Source organism: Lathamus discolor, chromosome Z (genome assembly GCF_037157495.1).
Source record: "Lathamus discolor isolate bLatDis1 chromosome Z, bLatDis1.hap1, whole genome shotgun sequence".
Classification (NCBI taxonomy): domain Eukaryota; kingdom Metazoa; phylum Chordata; class Aves; order Psittaciformes; family Psittacidae; genus Lathamus; species Lathamus discolor.
Genome location: NC_088909.1, coordinates 85,401,672 through 85,423,232, shown reverse-complemented (window position 1 = coordinate 85,423,232; position 21,561 = coordinate 85,401,672). Strand labels below are relative to the sequence as shown.

The window sequence follows — 21,561 nt, the reverse complement described above, 5'->3', positions numbered from 1 at the left end:
AGAAAAAGACAGAATGTAAAAATTCCACAAAAAAAAAAAAACTCACCATGAAAAACTAAAAAAAGAAAACAAACAAACCCCACACCGAAAAGCAAAAATACCTTAAAGCAAAACAAAACAAACAAAAATAAAAATAAAAAAAAAACCAAGAAAAATCAAAACCAACCAACCAAACAAACAACAATTCCACCTCCCTGAAAAGCAAACCCAAATCCAAAAAGCCCCCAAACGAAAAAGAAAAGAAAAAAAAAAAAAAAAAGGAGAAGCACCTGAACAAAACCAATCAGACCTTTCCGCATAAGAAAGGCCAAGGTATCTCTGCTCTGGTGTTGTGGCATAATGTCCTATGAAGAGAGGTGGAAAACCAAGCCCAGGAGTCCTTCCTGCAATTCTGTACTATTGAAAACTCTTACAATCCACACGCAGTGTTTTTGCTTCACCAGGAACTCACCACCTCGATCTTCAGGGCAGCTTTGGAATGGGGAGCACCCACATAGCTCTGTCCCATGTTGGTGCCCCTTTCTGGGGGGTATTGGAGAGAGCAGAGCATGCACCTTCCTCCACAGCTTCTGTGAAGGGTGTTCCTCGTATCGTCAGAGAGGGTTTCCTTGTAGACAGCAGAGCAACAAATCTATAGATCAAAAGGTTTGTGCTTTGTCAAGCTCCAGGTGACATCTGAAAAGCACCTGGAGATGGGCAGGGCAGCAGTTTCTAAAATGGAAGTGTATTATAAGGCAGGACTGTACCTTCCTGGCAGTCTCTAAGCCCCTGATAAGAAGTTTGCAGGAGAACGGGGAGTGAAACGGTGTCTGTACACAGCCATGACCAGCTTCACAGAGCCAGCAGGACAAGGCCCACCTGAGCATGCTTGTGGTTTAGTGCATAGCCAGGTGACTCTGATGAGTGTTTGCAGATTGTCAGGAAGATTTCAGTCATCTCTGTTTCAAAATAAAACAGTGCTGGATGTAGAGAGTCCTCTGTAGTTTTCTACAGATTTCAGGATGCCTGTAGGTTGTTTGCAAGACCTTAATTTTGCTCATTCCTTGTCTCTGGGTGTGCTGGGTACAGGTTGCAGGTTGAAAACATGATAAGGGGTGACAGACACTCCTCATAGTAATTAAAACATGTATTATTCAAGAGTAAAGGACCAAAAGGATACAGAGGAAAACCAACTCAACAGTAAATGCCTTTTTTTTTTCAGGTCATTTTGATTTTTCCTGCTCTCTTTTCCTCCATCAGTAGAGCGCAGGGACAATTACTTACTGTAAAGGTGTGTGGTGCAGGCACCGGTAAAGCTGCAGTGTGCACTTGGCTTTCTGAATGCTTTCTTTTTAAACAATTTTAAAGAACCACCCATTTACTTGCCTCTCCTCTTATAAAAGAAAATGAGTGACAAAACTCAACATGAAAATGAAGAAATTGGCTTCCACAGTTTGAAAAGCATTTGAGTTGATAGAAAATATTACATTTGCTTTAAATGACCACTTTTACTGCCTTTTATGCTGTTAATACTTAGCCTCAGTCAGGAAAATACTGAAGTACATTTTCTCTCTCAATTTCTTTTATGCTTCAGTCAAAATCAGACATTTCAAAGTTTTCTTTAAAATATTTATTCTCACGAAAATCAAGTGACTTTATTCCCCCAAAAAGCTTTTTTTTTTTTTTTTTTTTTGACAGAGGTCATCACGTTTTAAATTACATCACATTTTAAATTACACCGCTCTCTTGAGAAGCTCTCAGCCTCATCTGCAGGATGCATAGATGTGGAGTGACACAGTGACTGGGAGGTCTCTCCCTTTGTAGAAACCATCTGGCAAAGCCCCAGAGGGTCTCTGCAATACAGTGCCAGTCTCTGGTGTGGTTTTGTGCTCCCTCACTTGCTGTGTTTGGAAAGACAAGGGTGTGTGCAGTTGTGGTGTCACATGCGTGAACATTGACTCTGTGCCTGAGAAAACGTTCACCCTTGTCTTTCAGCCTCTGTACCTGCGACATGCTCTCTGCCTCCTCCACCCTATGGCTCCCCTTACCCTAGGCTGTCACCAACATTTCACTCACCCCCTGGGGACTCAGCTAACTGACCCAGATGAAAAATTAAATTTTTCTTTTGTTAGGGGTATTTCCTAGGCCAGCAGTTCCTGCACCACTTTCACCCTGTTGCTTCTTGAATGCAAGACCTAGCACTGAGCAGGGGGCAGCTTGAAGGGAGAAATGAAAGGCCAAGGTAGTGAGAAGTGAGAGTGGTTTCTTGGCTAGAGTAACCTCCATAATGCTTGCAGAACAACAGGCATGAGAGGAAACAAATACTCCCAGTGGGAGATGAGACAGGTAAAAGAATATTGGAGTAACAAGCAGCAGCAATGAAGGTCTGGTTATGACCTTTTGCATTGGATTTGTTAATCCCAGGTTTTCCGACTTGAAAGGCAAACTCCATCAGCTGTTCATGGCATGAAGGTTTAGATGCTTCTGGCAGGAACCAGGCTGAGGGGTTGCAGCCTGCTCCAGCAAGCTGCCCAGTGCTGCATGTCAGGGAGGGGGGCAGCCCCTCTGTACCTCCTTCCTCTCCTTCCTCCTTCTTCCCCTTCTGAATTGCCGCTGCAGCTGCACCCAGCGCCCACTTGGGCTGGCTGGAATGTTTTCCTACAAGAAAGGCAGCACACCACGCATTCTCTCATTGTTTTACAGGAACCTGATTGCAGTATATGATGTAGAATCAACCACTGATTTTTAGTCAGCCTAACCAGACCTAAAGCTATGGACCATATTCACTTTTTAAGTACTTAAGCACTCCATTTTTATGCTTGCTAAGAAGCATGCACTTCAGAAATCAGGGTAGCCAGCTATCTAGAGTAAATGTTTGTAGGTGAACACTTCCTGTTCACACTCTGAGTCCTTTAATGGAGCTTAAGATCAATGTCCTTGCTATATTATCAAGGACATTGTGCTGTGGATAACGTGGTTCCTACATTAACGTTGTTGCTAACAGTCCAGTCCCAGCCTCCATACCTGCCTGTGGGCGAAGCAACATGCTCCAGTAGGGAGAGAGCATGGAAGCAAGCCTGGGGTGAATGGGCTGTGTTATATACACTCTCTGTATTTTCAGATGCAGCTATGGACTGCTCCAGGTCTAGCAAGGAAACAAGCAGACAGAAAACTGATAGGAGGAAGAGATTAAAATGTACCCTTCCTGCATCTCATTGCCTTCATTTGGATCAAAAAAAAAAAACCTGCAAAGGACTCTGTTACTTCATGTTTCCTGACAGTCCTGTTGTGTACAAAGGGATTTTATATTGTGGAGGATATTGATATTTGGAATTCTTGGGTGGCTTATGTAGCAGTGACGCAAGTACATGCAGGTAATTAGAGACACTAGGCTTTTTGTTGAACACAGTGGCTTCAATGTCACTTTTTCTGTGACAATACTTTTATTTTATTGGTAAATCATATGCTTTGGCTGGCTACATTTGTCCAACAGAAAGGAAAACTGCATTTGCTATTTTAAAAAAGGTGGGTTTGGTTTTGGGGTTTGTTTTTTTTGTTGTTTGTTTTTGTTTGCTCATTTGTTTGGTTGTTGTTTATTTCTCTTATTATGTATTTCACAGAAAGAGAGTATCCTTTTTGTTTTTGCAGGAGAGAAAGCCTGGGCTGGAGCGTTGCTCTCAGTAAGTGGGAATGGGACACTGCTCCTCGGGTGGGTCAGCCTGACTCTGTGCAGCACAATACGGAAGGAGATTAGCATCAGGCTGGTCCCAGTTGTCACAAGGACCTTTTTTGATTGTTTCCTTTGCGCAGCTAATTAAAGGCTGGCAAGCTCAAGCTGTACTTGCCACACTGGCACTTGCCCAGACACAACAGCAGTGTGTTGTAACCAGAAATGCCTGGCTGTCCTTAACACTCCCTGTGCAGCCAGCAGGTCTTCCCCTGAGTGGGGGCCAAAATGGACCTGGGTGCTTTAGCATTTCGAGATGGCTCACTCAGCCCTGCTGGACATTAGAGGTGGCTGGAGGGACAGTGGCTCACAGGGGCCACGGTGGCAGAGCTAGTGCTCCCATACCCTGATGAGGATTTCAGTGGGAACATAGGGGGAACCCAGATAAATAATTTTACACGAACTGCAGTGAAAAGGCCACAACTGCTGTGTTTCAGAATCCAACCCAAAGGCCAAGAGATACTCAGGCAACATTAGGAAACACAAAATAGGGAAGTGCCCCCCAGTGCGGGATGCCTGTATGATCTGCATGGGTCTTGCAAGCTGCTGCCTCCGCAGGGAAGAGGATCAGTGGTGGGAATCAGCACTGGGAACCAGGCTGGGTTACAGCCTCCTCCTCAGCATGGTATTTGTGTTATGCATTATTTATTGTTGTGAGGTAAGTAAACAAATAGGTCATCACATAACTGGCCACAGGGATCCTTGAAAGAATACAGCTAGTGTCAGGGAAGGAGGGAGCTTTAACTCCCCTGTCAGGGAAAAGTGAGGGACATCACTTGCCTTTGATCCCTGCCCTTTTGCGCCTAGAGGGGAGAGACAATGGTGCAGCCCAGCTTTTGCCTTCCTTAATTTCCCTCTCGGCACTCCCCTTCCACTGCGTGAGAGCCTGTGGTCACAGCAGAAAGCCTAATTTAAAAAGTATATTAAGCTCAAGGTAGACTGGAGCTATGTTAGTCACATTCACTTAAGAAATGTGACATTTCACAAATTCAAAATACTGTGGCAAACTGTATTGGTAAGTAAAACAGAGACCAGGAACAAGAGTGCTGAAATACACTTCTCTCTTAGCAGTAATGGTTCCTTCCTGTTGAGGAAGTGATTTTAACTTCAGTTAACAGTCAGAGGCAACACTAAATACCAAAACTCAGTGTCTAGAGAAACACATTCTGCAGATTTTCTAACAGCTACTAGAGTGAGCCGAGGCAGTTGAAAATATGCTGAACTGAGCCCTGTTGGTCATCAGTCTAAATAAAAAATAAGAACTATGTTGTTATTTATCTTGAAACTGAAAACCTATGTTTTAAAATCAAAATAAATAGTTTGTGGGTTAGAAGGAAAACAAACATGAGAGTAACTTTGAGCCAAAAATTTAGAGAAAGAAGCAGAAGATGTGTATTAAAATATCCAGAAGAGTGATTTTGTATAGTACTGACATCCAAAAAAGAACATGATTAGAGAAATCACTTCAATGTCAGAAGTCTCTCTTCTTTCTACCACTTGCAGTTCTCATGTTGTTTGCCTTAAAGCTGTATCTACCAAAGAAGATGCTTAAGCACCTGCATTTCAGTTGTTCTGAGAAAATGAGCCTTTCCAGACGTTGTGTTCTGATGGAAAACCTTCAAATAGAGTTCTGAAATATTGAAAGTTACATATCCTCCATAATTTTGTCAGTAACCCTCCTGATTTCCAAGTCAGTGCCATGAATTCAAGGATTTTGATTTCAAACACTACCCCCATGGAAACAGCAATGCTGTGACTCTGCAGTGCCTCTTCCTGGGTCCCAAACTGCACTTTACAAACTGGAGAAGCACCATGCTGTTGTGCTCATGGGGCTATCTGCAGGATCACACCATTATCTCTGCCATGGGACTGAGCTGACCTAATGCTCCTCTTCCCCACCCAAAAGCTGTGATTTTTTTTTCAGAAGCTAACTCAGCTCCCAAGGAACTGCTTAAGTATTAAAGAGAGGGGAATGATATGTCCTGTGCTGAAAGTGAGAAGCTGTGATGGAGCTTGAATATGGGGCTATACGGTAGCTTGCTGTGTCTGCTTCTAACTTCTTCATGTTATGCATCCTAGCCTTACTTAAGGTGCATTTCTAAGGTATACTTTTGTATGTCCTTTCCTATTACGTGAGGGCTCCCTCCACTTTTCCCATCCTGGCAAGACTTGGTTAAATCCTGCCTGCCGAGGTACCTAAGAAACCAGTTTCTCTGCTTGAACAGGTTTAAAAAAAAGAAGTATTTGTTGAAAACATCTTGGACAAATGCCCTGGTTCCTGCAAAAGAGGCAAGAGTTTAGCAGTACAGAGGTTCTTTCTGCAAGAAATCTGCCAGAAAAGAGCTTTTTCCATTTGCCTATTGGAATAAATATTTATTCATTTAACAGAGTACTTCGTAGTGGAGTGACCCTCCTTGTCTAGACAAAATGAATGACCATAAAAATGAATTCAGAACTGTTTGAAAGCCGGGAACATCTGTGCTCGGCTCCAGCTCACAGATTCAGCAAAAAAAAGCATTCCTTATTGGGTTGGATATAGCAAAAGTAAAGTCTTGATTGTTTCCTCACATGTTATCCACAAGATATGAAGTCTGCTTGTGGCAATGTTTCTTTTGGGGGGAGTTTTTTGGGGGGGTTTGGGGTGGGATTTTTTTGGTTCTGTAATGCAGCATCTGTGTGCTTCTTTGTGATTGCATGCGCTTAGCAATGTTTCCACTCCACTAAAAGTCTATACATTATTCACTCATTAATGTATTATTTACTTATTACTCTCGAAGCAGAGCGCTAGGAGCTTTGCATTTACAACATACCAAGTGACAGCTACGGCAACCCTACAATTATTTCTTGCCTGCCAACAGTTGCCCCACAGATAAAGCGCAGGCTGAACTCCCATGGATTTCCACTAGACTAATTCTGGTCTCCTTATTTCCAGCACTTTTCCACTGGCACAGCTCCAGCCTTTTGAAAAGCTCCTAATTATTCACATTAGTGTAAAAAAGTGAAGATTGTGTGTAAAAGACTGACAAATTCAGGCTCTAGGAAGCTCAGTGAGGAAAGCTAATTCAAACATCCAGGACCCTTCACACAGGGAACACAGTACCAGCAGCCTCTTCTTATTTAAATGAAAATAATTTCAGTTTGAATTACACTCCTGGAAGTGGCTTTGTTGTTTTTCTAAGGGGAAAAGGGTATTCCTCAAATAACTAGATTCCAAATCAGTTTCATCTGTAGCGTCAAAATCAGTATGTGAAATTCCAGGTAAAATTAACCAGAACCCTTTGTCGTTTGGTGAGCTCTGGGATTCTGACACTGGCTCAAAGGTTTGTGGCAGCACTGGCTGTGGAGAGGCTGGGAGCTGTCCTCTGCTCTAGACTTGACCCGTCAAAATGTGTGGCTGAGGGGAGCCAGTCCCCACTCAGAACACTGCTCACCCATCGAACAAGATGCCTGGTACCTAAGCAGTGGATTTACCCACAAGTGAAAGATCAAAGCGTGCAGCTGGGCAATGATAGCTGAAACCAGCTTTATATTAATAAGGTCTTTCCTGACCCTTTCCAATAGTTATTTTTCCTACTCCACCTGTAGGTCAGATTGGCAACTGCACTGTTTCGATGTCAACCTGTTTATTTTCTATAAATAGATTACTGGCAATAGAATATGCCCCCCCTGATGTGGCCAATGTTGATGTTTCCACGTAGAGAGGGTCCTGTGTTGTCATGAACATGTATTCTTCCTCTGCTTCAACATTCATGCAATAATAACAATGCAAAATAACATGTTTAATTACAGATTACTTCTTTAACAGATGTGCACTCTTATCCACCTTTGCTTCTTTTGCGTTATGGTCAGTCAATAGTTTCAATATGGTTTTGCCACTCTAAGTCCAGAGGTTTTTTTCCTGGCAGTTGGGGTCAGTATGCCTCTGTTTTCCAGCTTTCAACTATTGAGGTTTTTGTACGTATTTTAGCTCACGAAACACAGTATGACAACCCTACTGAAGACCAGTTAGAGTTCAAACTAGCAGTGTAATACTGATATCGCTGTATTTCAAGAGTATAGCAATATCTTACTGTTCCTTGGTCTTACTCTTATCAACATCTGCACTAACAGCTAGTGAACTTTTTTATTTCTGATCAGATTCACCATTTTACTAAAATCTAAAAAGCTCTGATTTTAGTTAAGGACTGAAAGTCAAACTCCTGCATACTGAGAATTGGGATGCTGAATAATTGCTCTCCAAGAGCCTGAGCTCATTTTCCATTTTATTTTACTGGTCAGCTACAAAGCAATCATATCTGTAATTCTTTATTGACTGAACAGAAAGGAGAGGGGAACATACTCATATATATCCATTCACAAAGGGCCCAAAAATGCTGGATAGGAAATAAACCTTGGAAAAAAGATCCTAAAGGATATGTAATCCTATATACCAGGACAATTGCCTTTTGGATAGACTAGCTGTGCCACCATTGCTGCAGTGCTGTTTGTAAGCTGAATCTGGAGTTTGCAAGAGAGTCTTTGGGGAAGTTTGTTTAAGGACAGCCACTCAAAGTTAATGATGTAGCAGATATGAGAGCCCACTAATGGCTTCACTTTCAGGGTGCTTGGGAAGGTGAATTGCTCTTAGTTTTACCTAATTTCTCATTCCTAGTCTCTGTAAAATCTGCTCTGACTGCAAAGCAAAAGATATTTTTATTCAAAGTCAGGAGCCTCTTCAGTGTCCTGGGGATAAGTGGTTTGCAGTCTGTATGAGTGCACAACACAATTAAATATGTTATGATACAACCTGTTGGAAAATCCACAATTCAGAGTTATTGCAGCCACCTACAAAACCACTGTTGTTCTGCAATAATACAACTCTGTGGATTATTCTGAAGCTTTTTACATAAAAATGCCATTTGCCTTTGTGAGAATTGAGATCAGATCTCCAGCCTAGGCTGTATCTGATCAGAATTCAATCAAACTAGCTGGATATCCAGCCAAAATTTTAAGCGGTTATAGCAGACATTTCACAGTTCATTAATGTAGCAAATGATTCTTAAGTGACTATTTTCTTTTTCAGCATTGGACAATATGTTTGGGGAATACTTTGACAATTTCCCATTCTGTGACTAGAATTGGCACAATCTGGCTTTTCTGAAGGATAGCAGTAGTCACTCAAGGATTGATAAGGCTGACAACGGTTTGTCTTCTCATGTTGAAAGCTGGAAGTACTGCCTGGATTGATTAGTGTAGGCATTTCCAGATGTAGCTTGTTCAGGCATTACCACTGACAACAGTAGCCGCAGCTTCCGCTTCTAGGTCTAAAGGTAGTGACAGCATTGGCTTTCTGGGCAAGTATCATACAACATTTTGAAGACAGTGTACCCTTGTGCAGTCAGTAGTGATCAGCAGATCACTGCTGACAGACCTTTGTGTTTGTATAACTTAGCAGGTGATGTGGTCAGGTCCTTTCTTCAAGCTCCAACTTCCTCTCCCAGGAAGTCTTGGGTGGTTGTGGTGTTTTCCCAAGCTGTTTTGCACATGCAACTTTAGTCTGCTATAATAATACTAAATTGTTACTGAAATCCTTATCACGCCAGCTAGGTTCATTCTGAGAGACAGAAGTAACATGATGTGAAATGCATTTGTAGAAACAGTGGATTCACCTGTATACTGTGAAAGTTATGTATACTGTGAAAATTTATATATGAACCAGAAAAGATACAGAATGGTATGAGTTTTGGTTCAGCTCAATATTTTTAGGAAAGTCTATGAGGAACACACACAACGTGCTCTGAATTAAGCATCACCTTTTTGCTAGCATAACTATGTCAGCCAGGAGTATATCCATCCATGCTTTCAAAATTCTTCCTAGAAATGTAGTCCTTAAGCCGTAGTGCCTTTTTTGCAGGATGATGTCCAACACAAGATTCCCTGCTACTGAAGGGAGGAGTTGATTTTCAACCTCTTTTCTTTTCTAGCCTCTTTTTTATTTTCTCTTAGCAGCCCTCCAGTACCTAAAGGGGCCTACAGGAAAGCTGAAGATGGACTTCTTACATGTAGTGACAGGACAAGGGGGAATGGTTTTAAACTGAAAGAGGGTAGGCTTATATTAGACATTAGGAAATTATTATTCACTGTGAGGGTGGTGAGGCATTGGAGCAGCTGTGGCCGTCCCATCCCTTTTATTGGATGGGACTTTGAGCAACCTAGTCCAGTGGAAGGTGTCTGGTCTGTGGCAGGGGGTTAGAACTAGATGATCTTTAAGGTCCTTTCCAACCTATTTGATGATTCTATGGTATGATTTTTTCCCAGAATGAGACTAGGAGATACAAGCATAAAATCTTCATCTCCACTAGAGGATGAGAGCACTGAGTCATACTACTAATCCCCTTCAAACACAGGTGGAAAGGGTGTACATCTAAGTGGACTTAAAATATGGATTAGTACTTCTGTTGCTTGTACTTAATAAACAGAGAAAAGTTTTTCTGTACTGTAATACAAAAAACTCAATTAGCCAAAAGACAGACACAAAATCATACATGCCCATATATGCTGTTGCATGAGCTGAAGAATACTTCCATTCAAGCACTGGTTAACTTTCCCTGTTGGTGACCCAGTTGAAGAGGCAAATGTGTTTTGTTTGGTCCATAATCTGTCTGGAATAACCTATACTTGAAAATGAATTTCCAAACCAGACATAGAGGTGGCAGAATATAAATAACTCAGCAGTTTATGTTATTTTAAAGCTACCATGTTTGATCTGTTGAAGCTTTTTGAAGGCCTTTAGTGTACAAATGTAATGAAGAGCTTACATTGTTGCAGTGCTGCTTCAGTTTTTCTTTGTTTCGGTTGTTGGGTTTTTTTTTGGTGAATACCAAGTTCTTATGGAACCATAGTTTTTTGTATAAACTCCCATTGGCCTTTCAGATGCATGGATCATCATACCTTGCAGCAGTATGTTTTTCACATAGAGTCAGATTAGACCGTTTGGGTGATAATATACCCCTGTATTGCAGTTGCGTAGTGAAAGGCCATATGTCTATTTTGTGAAATTATGCATGATAAAAGTATGAAGCCCAGACAGTTAACTAGAGAACTTTGTCTCTTGCAACCATAGCAACTTTTACAATTTTTTTACAGCCATTTAGATTTCTTTAACTGTATTAACTTGTTCCATGTTTTCTTTTAATACGCATTAAACTTCCATTGCAGGCATTAAAGATGAGATACATAGAGAGCCTTTGTAAAACAATTATCATGAAACAACCATTTTTGTAGCGTTTTATGGGTTGGAAATGATAATATGTTCTGGTTATCATCACACCTGATATGTATTCATTGCAAAGAACGAATCTTTATTTGAATATAGTGAAGCAAAATATCCCCTTTATTAATCTGATGTACACTAAATAGCTTTGCATTTGTTACATGGATGATAAATATTTGGCAGATAAATTTATAAACACTTCCACATTTTATAGATTTATACTGTACACAGTCATCTTACACAGAGCATGCCCTTTCACAAGTATACAAGGAGCTTTCCTCAGGGGACTTAATCAAAACACTTGGTCAAACATTTTTGAAGTTTCAATCCAACACAGAGGAGCATACTGGAAAGATGAGTTCACAATTGTACCAGCTGGACTTGAAATGAAAAATTCAGAACTCCAAAGAGAGTATTTTTCAAGGCACACACATGCAAACACATATATACAATAGTGATGACTGTAACCTGCTTTGCAGGAGATCACACACAGCCATAAAGAAAACAAAGAAAGAAAGAAACAGAGAAGTCAGGACCATTGCCAAGATCTTGTTGCAGATTAGCAGATCTAGAAGAAAACACGTATAAATGGGAATTCAACTTCAAAGTAGCTCATCACCATATATACAATATGTACATGTTTCTTCGCCTTAAGAAATGGAGACTGTCAGAAATGGTTATGAATTTCTTGACAGCATATGCACACTAACATACCTATGATTTTGTACACAAAAGATAGTTTGAAAAAATGTACTCCCAGTTGGCTCAGAGCAGTTGGAAATTTGAGTGGAAGTTTAGTGGGATAAACCGGGAGCAGAGCATAGCTCATGAAAAAATAGGAAAGAATATGTTTTCCTTCTGTGGCTCAGCATTAGAAAATGCTATTAAGTTTTTAAGAAAGTCAGCAATCTGACAATGACAATAAATTACAGTGAAGGCAAAAAGCCCTACTTTGCCTTATCCTTGATGTCTGACTTCTGCACATACTTCATTATTGCAGAGGAAACTGCCCACTTAAAATAAAAAAAATCTAATTATGCCTAGTACATTGCCACATATATTTGAGGCCAAGTATGAGATACAATTTAGTTGTTACAATGTTATGCAGATGAAAGTAATACAGCAATTTTGGGTGAAGTTTTAGTTCGAATTTTTAATATAATGTCCTATAGAATAATAAGCTGTCAGTTGATTCATTAGTCTTGCAGCATGTGGTGCTATTATAAATCCTTTTACTGTTTGGGAAACATTACATTCATCTCAAAAAGCTGGCTAAAGTTATTCATGCTAAAAAGAAGGCCTAAACCCCCACATTTCTCTTGCAACAGCAATCCCAGCATGACAGTATACAGAATCATGTATTTAGTATTTTTGAAAGAGAAAGCTAAGATCACAATCATGCAAATTTCTTCACTGATTTAAACAGGGATCAGTTTACACATAAAATACAAACTTAATTTGACACTTTGTAGAATCCTAAACCACTAAGAAGACAATTCAGTCATGAACAGCTTGGTACGTTTTAAAAAACTCCTTATAAATAAGCTGGTTTTTCTACAGCCTAGTATTGTGCCTGCTCTCATTTTTGTTGCAAATGTCAGTAAAAACGTTAATTTCACTAGTGGGACCCAAATGAAATCAGTCACCATATCTGAAGGGATCTGTGGCAGGAAGAAACAGGAAAGAGCTGTGTGGTTTGTCCAAAAGAGATAAATGGGCGGTTGCATTTTGTAAGTTGCTCTCCAAATATTAATATTCTCTTTTTCCTTCTGAACTATAGATTTTAATCTATGTTTACAAATTTCAGCATAGAAGCTAGTATTATCTACTACTACTTTGAATCTGAACAGCAATTTTCTACTTAAAACTGTCTATTCGTGATTATAGTCTCTCTCAGTGACTACGTGTTCCTTTTGGAAAGACCTACTACTTTTCCAAAAGTACTGCCACTTAAGCATTGCTACCCTTTCATAGTCTTCCCCCAAAGGTTTGGTATAGAGTGGTATTCAGTTTATCAGCTCCTAGAACACATGGAGAAAAAAGAAAATTATAAAAAAAACCCAACTAAATGCAAGTTGCTTGGCTTTGTTTGTTTGTTTGTTTTAATCTTCTTTTAGAGTTGGCTTTGCTATAGCAAATATACAATGTTAAGTCCTGTGGAAGGAATACACTCTTTCTTCTGCTGCTTCCTCAATTCTGTAACGTGTGCTCTTCACCAGATGAAGCACACTACAAGGAGCACATGTTCTGCAAACAGGGGAGGAGAAATGTAGCAGATGCCAGAGCTTTTGAAAGAGCCCTTTCCATCCTCACTGCTCTGTGCGCATGTGCTGCTATTTTCACTCTAGATTTGCTTGAATTATAGCTGTAATTACTGTAGAAGATCTTTGTGGGAGGTGTTAATCATTAATTGAAGGACACCCTGGCAATGGCTCTGTTTCAGGCTGGTCAAAGATTGCTGACAAGGACAGCAGCAAACAATTATTTGGCCACATTACTAGAACAACAGCAGCTATTTATGCAGAAACAATGAAAAACATACAATACAGCAAGACACAGACATTTTCTCATAATGTTACACAGAAGTTTACAAGTTGAGATCCCCATGGAACATTTTGAAGGACTTCTAGTTGTGTAAGGCAAATTTCATAGCTTTTAGAATTCTGTGAATCTGAGAGTGATGTGTCTCCTAGTCGCTGGAACATGACCAGTGTCTTCCAGTCGCTGGAACATGACCAGGCATTGTGGGGTGGGAACAGGGAAGGCTACAAGTAAGTCAGAACCCATTTTCAGAGTATTTCAGGAGTTCCCTTCCAATGATGAAAGCTAATAACCAGCTAAGATGAATTTTGGAATCCCTAAAATTTTGCGCATGAACAAGTAAAGGGTTCTGCACAAGGAATGGAGCAGGATGTTACCTAAGTTCTAAGCATAATGCACAATGCAAAAAATAACACTTAGTGTCATGGAGAATGAGATGAGAATGTGATTTGTAAGTCTTACATCCACCTGCGTTAGAGGGAACTGTATGTGTATATATGCATGTATACTCAGCCAGATGTGTGTCTGTCTATGTGTTCACTTCTAACTGTGTAATACTTCTGTACAATATACAGTATTAAATAGCTGCAGCCTAGGATTTAAGGAAAACAGCTGACAAATGAAAATAATTGAAGCCTAGGCCTTGAAATCTTACTTTTCTTGGTTTGCATTTGGTTTTATTCCCTTTCACTGTTTTTTCCTGACCCTTTTCTTTCAAAGTATCACCTCTTAAATGGGTAAGACAGGCCTATATGAGATTCACAAATCACTTTTATCACATAGCCAGTGGAGGACAGGCATATATTTACAAGGCAGACAGTAAGAGGATAAAATACATGTCTTATAGGTTAGAAAACATGCAGTATTATCTTATCAGAGAGAAATGCTGGGTGACAACTCTAGCACTAGACAACAGATGAAACTGGAACAACACTTAAAACATTGCACTTTTGCAGAGTACTGTGCTTGCAATGAGTTATGAGTGCTGTCCATTAGCAGCAAGTATCTTCAACTTGCTTGGTCAGGACTACTGGTGAAAACTGTGTGGCAGGTAGATGTCCAAAACTAGAAAGTAGGAGGCTGAGCACAAATGCCAGTCTCTAGGATCAAGCAAAATGAGTTTGGGTGGCTAGCTGTGGAGAGAGTGATGAAAGCCAGCCTGCCAGCAATTTCTCTCTCACTCCAGACTGATGTGTCTAGCTACAGCTCAGAAGTGTTAAAGCCCACAGTAGGGGCAAGATCTGCAAAAATCTTCTTGGTTACATGGCATTGAAATATATATTCATGAATACCCTGGATGGAAAGGACAATACTTTTGTGTCAGGTTATCCTCATCCAAACACCTTTGTTATTAAGTAATCTCCAGTCTTTGGTTATTGGGCTGTATGCTGGTCAGAAGCAAGCAATATATTATAGACCTTTGTCAAGCAGGGAAGATAGTCTACCCCAGAAAGCAATCACATCTGTATTTTTCCCCATTTTTTTCCTAAAAATTTTGGTCCTAGTAAGTGTAGCTGTATGTATGTTGTGGGAGGAGAAAGATTATTGCTTTATTCATTTTTAGTTGGACAGTATGTACTCGAAGGGCTGGAAAACATGGCTACATACTACAGGTTATCATCTTTGGAGATAATTCAACCTGCTATCAAATAAGAAAAGTAAATCAGGCCCATTTTGTCTTTTTCCTGTTTCTAACATGCTAAATCCCTGCATCAAAGAAAGGTCCTGAATGTGGATGAAGTTCTATATAAAAATCTTACCCATCCCGAGTAGGACTAAATATTGGATGATCCTTCCTTTGCATTAAGAAATAGGGTATTCACCACTGCAACAAAAATAAAGAATGCAGATAACAATAATGGATCCAAAAATATTTTGCATCATTTGTTTGAAATTATCAACATTAGAAGAACAGGAACCAGGCTTATTTCAGCATATGGACTGGGTGCAGGCTGGATAAGGGTAAGTGAAGGTAAGGGATACCTACAATTAGCATTATACATTGGTGCTTTCTATTTAATTCGGGTTCTGAACTAAGTTCCAGATTTTTTAGCCAATATGTCCCTGCTAATTCCACAGCACTTCTTGATCCTTGTCTTGCCTCCAAACTGCATGCAAAAGTCTGTCTTTTCATGCTATTTGTCGTGAGCTAGCGGCATTGGAAAGTACTAATGCAGGCAAGTACCTAATATTTTACAGTCAGTTTAATGAACACGAAGGCAGGAAATGCAGAGGAAAAGCAGTCTCTCAGACATGTTTTCTTCTGGAATATGATTACTGAACATGTGTTTTCTTTCAAGACTCCAGAGGAAGTGAAGGATTTCTGTTTTCACTTCTTGTGTGTTTGACCCCCTGAGTGCAAGGATTCATTTTTTAACATTGTGATTGAAATTTCAACTGCATTTCCAGGTTATTAAACAGGAAACATGGCTTGTGGGTTGTATTAGCATGATATCATCTTGTTTAGGTAAAGAGGTGCAACTGGATGTAAACATCTTTCTCTGACTAATGAAAATCATTTTAAAACTCAGAATGGGGAAGAGAGCTAAAGCCAGCACACAGAGGCTGTCCATATGAGGGGCTGAGGACTATATTATATTTCTAAGAATTGGAATCAGCAGTTGTGCCTCTTGAGCAGTTTCACAAAGATAAGGATCCATAGTGGAAGAAAAAGCTAAAAGAGAATACGTATCTTTCACATGAGGCTACACCAGGTGCACAGACAAAATTATCTCACAGCTGCACCTAGAGCAGAAAAGGCTCGGCAAGGGCCATTCTGACATGAGACCCCTCCTTGTATTTGTTCGGCCTTCTTGATACGTAAGGAAATGTGGATTCTGGCTGCTTCAAAAGGATAAAATCATCTGAAGGACTTTTGATGTCACTTTCCATCTTCATTTAAAAAGGGATGGACAAATTGCGAAAAGTAGATAGAAAACTTTACTGAATGTTACTATGAAGTCAGAAGCAAGTGAGAGCATGATCAGTGAGTTTTGACTATCTTTAAGATTCATCCTCTGGTAAGAAAAGCAATTTGGGATGGAATTAATGGAATAGCAGGAAGACAAAGAGAACAGAGTCTGAGTTAGCAGTCTTACTTTGACCCACTTTTCTAAGATTACGGACAGAGTAGACTACTGGAATCATTAAGAAGGAGGGCTAACACTTTTTTACCCGTGTCAAAATTTTGTAGTACATACCTCTGGAAAGGCACTGGCTAAAATCAGGCATAGACGAAGAAGGCTTCCCAGTACATTATTCATTAACAATCCCCTTCAGGACTCCAGAAACCATTAACACCTAGACCTGGTTCCCTTGATAGGAGTCTGTACACAGTAATCAGTGCAATGCATACCAAATGTACATGCTTCCAACCAAGAAGGTGCTAACATGAATACAACCAATCTGGTTAAAACGTTCAAACACAGCGAATAAGTTGCTTTCAAGAAATGAGTCTGCTAAATCAAGCTCTGCTATCAGACAACCTGTAAGGAGTAAAATTACATAAATATTCTCTGACAAAAATTAAAACCTGTGGTTTCTTCTGTAGTTTTTGGTTTTGAATTATAAAATAGTTGACCATCATGTTTAATATCATTCTAAGTGCTTTCAGTCTTCTCTGTCTTCAAAAGCCATAGTACTTTTTGTCATTGCTGTCGTTGGAAGAAGTCTTCCAGCTTTAATGAAGAAGGGCACTAGACCTTATATTCTACTTCAGTTTAGACTGAAAAGATTTGCCAATTAGTGGTCAGTCAGTTCGGTGACCAAAACAGAAAAATAAACAGTTCTTATTATATGTGTTTCATAGCTCTCATACACAAATGCTACCAAGGTCAGTTTCCTGTGGTGTATCAGGTATCTAACCAAGACACTAAAGTGATTCTTTATGTGAGATATAAGTGAATAGACAAAGAAATGAAGTGCAGTTCCTATTGTTCAATATTTATTACCTGATATTGCTTTGGAAACTGAAGAAAAAAAAAAAAAAAAAAAAAAAAAGACAGACTCACTGCAGACCAGCCAAATCACTTTTGTTTGTAACATAAGTAACATTTGTGTCTAGATCTCCATAGGTCAAGTATGTACCTATCTAGGTATTTATACCTTGAAATTGCATTCACTTCTTTTGTCTTTATATGAGACAAATCTTCACTACACTCAAACCCAAATGACTGTTCAAACAGCTTTGACGCTGGCTCGCTTGCTGCTTCAAATCTGTTGAGCCAACTGGCTCACCAGTTAGGGAAATTCTGTCTTTAAGTTTTGTTTCATCTGATGGAAATGTTCGTGGATTTTTAATTTGTTCTTCTTTCAATTCTTTCTTTTTTTCACTTTCCTAAACATTATTCTTTTTTTCCTTTTTCCTACCCTAGAACATTCACTTTAATTCTAGACTATGCAAGGTCTGTATAGTTGAGAATCTTGTTCACCTTTACTGATTCCTATTGTTGTTATATTCTACTTCATCCAGACTTGATCACACACTGATGATGTACTCAGGTTTTATAATAAGAACCAGCTTTCAGATCAGCATAATTTTGCATGTAATGAGATTTTAGTGTGTTAGTCTTGAACCATAGCCCTCAAAAGTCAAACCTTATTTTTCTGTGGCACATTTTCACCCTACTGGTCAGGCGGCATGAAGTGTTGGATCTGGATGGTTTTCAGAATAACACAGAGATGGGCAGAATATACTACTTCAAGCAGACAGTGCACAGCAAGACAATGTAATATTTTACCATTGCTGTTGATGTTTACTCCAAACATGTACAGAGGCTTCAGATTTCAAAATACGTTGTGCAGTAAGTACAAGAAAGTGGACACATGCTACTAACGAATGTAACAGAGAAAGAGAGCTCAAATATAATCTCATTGGAGAAAACAGCCTTGAAATAATACTAAGGCTAGGACTAGTAGACAGAAGCCACAGATGCAAAACTAATGCCAGCATTTTTTTCTTAACTTGGAACTTGGTGAAAAATAATCCTTCCTCCTTTTTATACAATTGTTTAGAAATTTGAAAGACGTGTTAAAGTTAGATTTAAATATAAAATACTTCATCTCATAAGTCTTGACCACTTAAGTTCTAAAATAAAAACAATTACTAAACTTTGTTTTTACTATATCATATTTAAATTTTCAACATTAAAAAAATACTCACTAGTTTTCCATATGTATGCTTTTTCAATTAAGCCACCTTTCTCATTTGTTAATAACAGAAAAACACTTCTTGGGGTAACATTCTGGTGCTACAATGTGTAGCACAGGCATTTGTTAGTAACTGAAAAATGCAAATTCTAGAACCAGTAAATAAACAGTGAACTTTAAATGTAATGAATGATCTTCTTATGTGGACTTTTAGTGACTCTTTCAATATGACCGAGACAATGATTGACACAGAATGCAGCGATAGATACTACTACCCAAAGCCAAGTTCATATAAATGAGCAAGAGACAAATTAATGACACAACCCAAAAATCTATCTTATCTGTAACGTTATCTGAGACCCTAATTTCTTTGGCAATGGTTCAACCACCTAATGAATGTTGTCAGACGTAATTAGAAAAAATACTGATAAATTTTTCCTTATGTGTTATACCAGATTTGTTCTCTGAAACTTGAAAGGGTAGATAGTTCATCAGCTTATACAAGCTGTCTTAGCTCCACTGAAAGCAGTGCCAGCTCCTGCCATCAGATGATCTGCCCCTATTTTTGGATAATTTTATAAACGTATTTGCATTGAATTTTTAATGCTAAAATTTTAAAGAGATCCTACTATTGTCAGTCCTGATGTGGTCTGTAGAGTTTCCTAATTAATGATGCATGCATTGATACATTAACATTCTCTGCACCAATACTGTTAAGTAATTGACTTGTGTGTCTGTACTCTTACAAAAGCTCCAAATGCCGTGGCCGAATATTTTAAACAATATGACTGCTCACATTTTAAATACCTAATCATCAGTATGGTTTTCACCTTCCTGGACATGTCACAGGAAGTGTTCTAAGAGGTAGCTTTACAGTTTTAAGTTATTTTGAATAGTGATTTATGCAAGCAAACAAAATTGAAATTTAAAATTTTCATACAGAGGTTTCTAATTCTCTGCCACTCCAAATGTATTTTGGGTTTGACTTCTAACATTTGAGCACTCTACTAATCATTGAGAATCTGAAGCCTTTGCACCATTGGTCAGGAGGGTTGACATCTGTACAAAGAAAAAAATAAATAAATAAATGGTAAATGGCTTTTTCCTATTACATCAACACCTGGGTTCTTGTGTCAGGAAGGCGAAGTCCTACGAGACCTCCACATACTAGAACAGTAGAAGCAAGGAGAATAGGGATTGCTTTGGTGATACCAACGAGAGAACCAAATATTAAGTTTCCAAGTACAGCTGCTGCTTTGCATAGTGCATTCAAAAAGCCAAAACCTGTTGCCCTAGAAGAGAAAACAGAAGGAAGTTAAAAAATGGGCTAGAGAATAAAGCCTTTCAGACAAATCCTCAGCAGGAATAAATCTGTATAGCCCAAACATCTTAAACAGAACTTATAGAATCCTCAAGATCATCTAGTTCCAACCCCTCTGCCATGGACAGGGACACCTCACACTAAACCATCCCACCCAAGGCTTCATCCAACCTGGCCTTGAACACCGCCAGGGATGGAGCACTCACAACCTCCCTGGGCAACCCATTCCAGTGCCTCACCACCCTAACAGGAAAGAATTTCCTCCTTATATCCAATCTAAACTTCCCCTGTTTAAGTTTTAACCCGTTACCCCTTGTCCCTCCTCCGCACCCCTATAGACCCCCTTCAGATACTGGAAGGCTGCTATGAGGTCCCCATGCAGCCTTCTCTTCTCCAGGCTGAACAGCCCCAACTTCCTCAGCCTGTCTTCATATGGGAGGTGCTCCAGACCCCTGATCAACCTCGTGGTCCTCCTCTGGACTTGTTCCAGCAGTTCCATGTCCTTTTTATGTTGAGGACACCAGAACTGCACACAATGCTCCAGGTGAGGTCTCACAAGAGCAGAGTAGAGGGGCAGGATCACCTCCTTCAACATACTGGTCACACTCCTTTTGATGCAGCCCAGGATACGGTTGGCTTTCTGGGCTGCGAGCGCACACTGCAGCCGGCTCATGTTCATTTTCTCATCGACCAGCATCCCCAAGTCCTTCTCTGCAGGGCCGCTCTGAATCTCTTCTTTGCTCAGTCTGTAGCTGTGCTTGGGATTGCTCCGACCCAGGTGTAGGACCCTGCACTTGTCGTTGTTGAACTTCATAAGGTTGGCATCAGCCCACCTCACAAGCGTGTCAAGGTCCCTCTGGATGGCATCCCTTCCCTCCAGCATATCAACCAGACCACACAGCTTGGTGTCATCGGCAAACTTGCTTATGCTAAGAAGGATTCTGTGCTTGTCTTTATAATGCGAAATAAAAGCTCAGCTGTTACAACATTTTATTGAAGCAAATTCATTCTGCTACCTCAGGGACCAAAATGTGAAATGAAAGACTGAATAGGTAAGTTCACACCTCCACAGTAGAACAAAGGCCTGCAAATGAGAATTCAGTAATACTTCAGATGCTGGATTGGGAGACAGGAGGTATCAAAGGAGCTCAAAAGAGAGCTACTTGGTGATTTGGGGAAGAAGCCATCAGAATAAAAGGATGACCATCTTGGGGCACTGAATAGAAATGGATTTCTTACAGGTGATAAACATATTCAACCAGTGCTTTTTTAAAAAACAAGGCCTCCAGTAATAATGAATGTTTGTCTCTTGGAGGCAATGAGAATAGGGTATATAAAAACCTGCTTGATGCAGGAGTGATATCTGAGAAACTTTGGAGAAAAGGGAAAAGAAATAGATTGACAACAGAAAGTATGACATAGGCAGCTCTGAGCGGCTTTTGCATTGCACTGGTGTGATTTTAGTAGCCTGCATTAAATATTTTAGATGTTTGGTAACCTGTGCATAGATGTATTACACAAACTGCAATTAAATTAATAAATTATGCTTTACTTGACTGTATGACTCATCATTGCAGCAATGGCCTTGCCCTA

At 39.8% G+C, this 21,561-nt stretch overlaps 2 protein-coding genes across 2 annotated transcripts in view; both read right to left on the bottom strand.

Moving 5' to 3' along the window:
- The window catches only part of IQGAP2 (IQ motif containing GTPase activating protein 2), a 128,964-nt gene extending 128,497 nt beyond the window's left edge, over positions 1 to 467 (bottom strand). Inside the window, exon 1 of the mRNA XM_065663997.1 lies at positions 452 to 467. The gene's annotated coding sequence lies outside the window, so the exon portion shown is untranslated. The remainder of the gene's footprint in view (positions 1 to 451) is intronic.
- A 19,288-nt stretch (positions 468 to 19,755) lies between these two features.
- SV2C (synaptic vesicle glycoprotein 2C) overlaps positions 19,756 to 21,561 on the bottom strand; it is a 76,701-nt gene continuing 74,895 nt past the window's right edge. The window contains exon 12 of the mRNA XM_065662067.1: positions 19,756 to 19,939. Coding sequence (XP_065518139.1) covers positions 19,756 to 19,939 — 184 coding nt within the window. The remainder of the gene's footprint in view (positions 19,940 to 21,561) is intronic.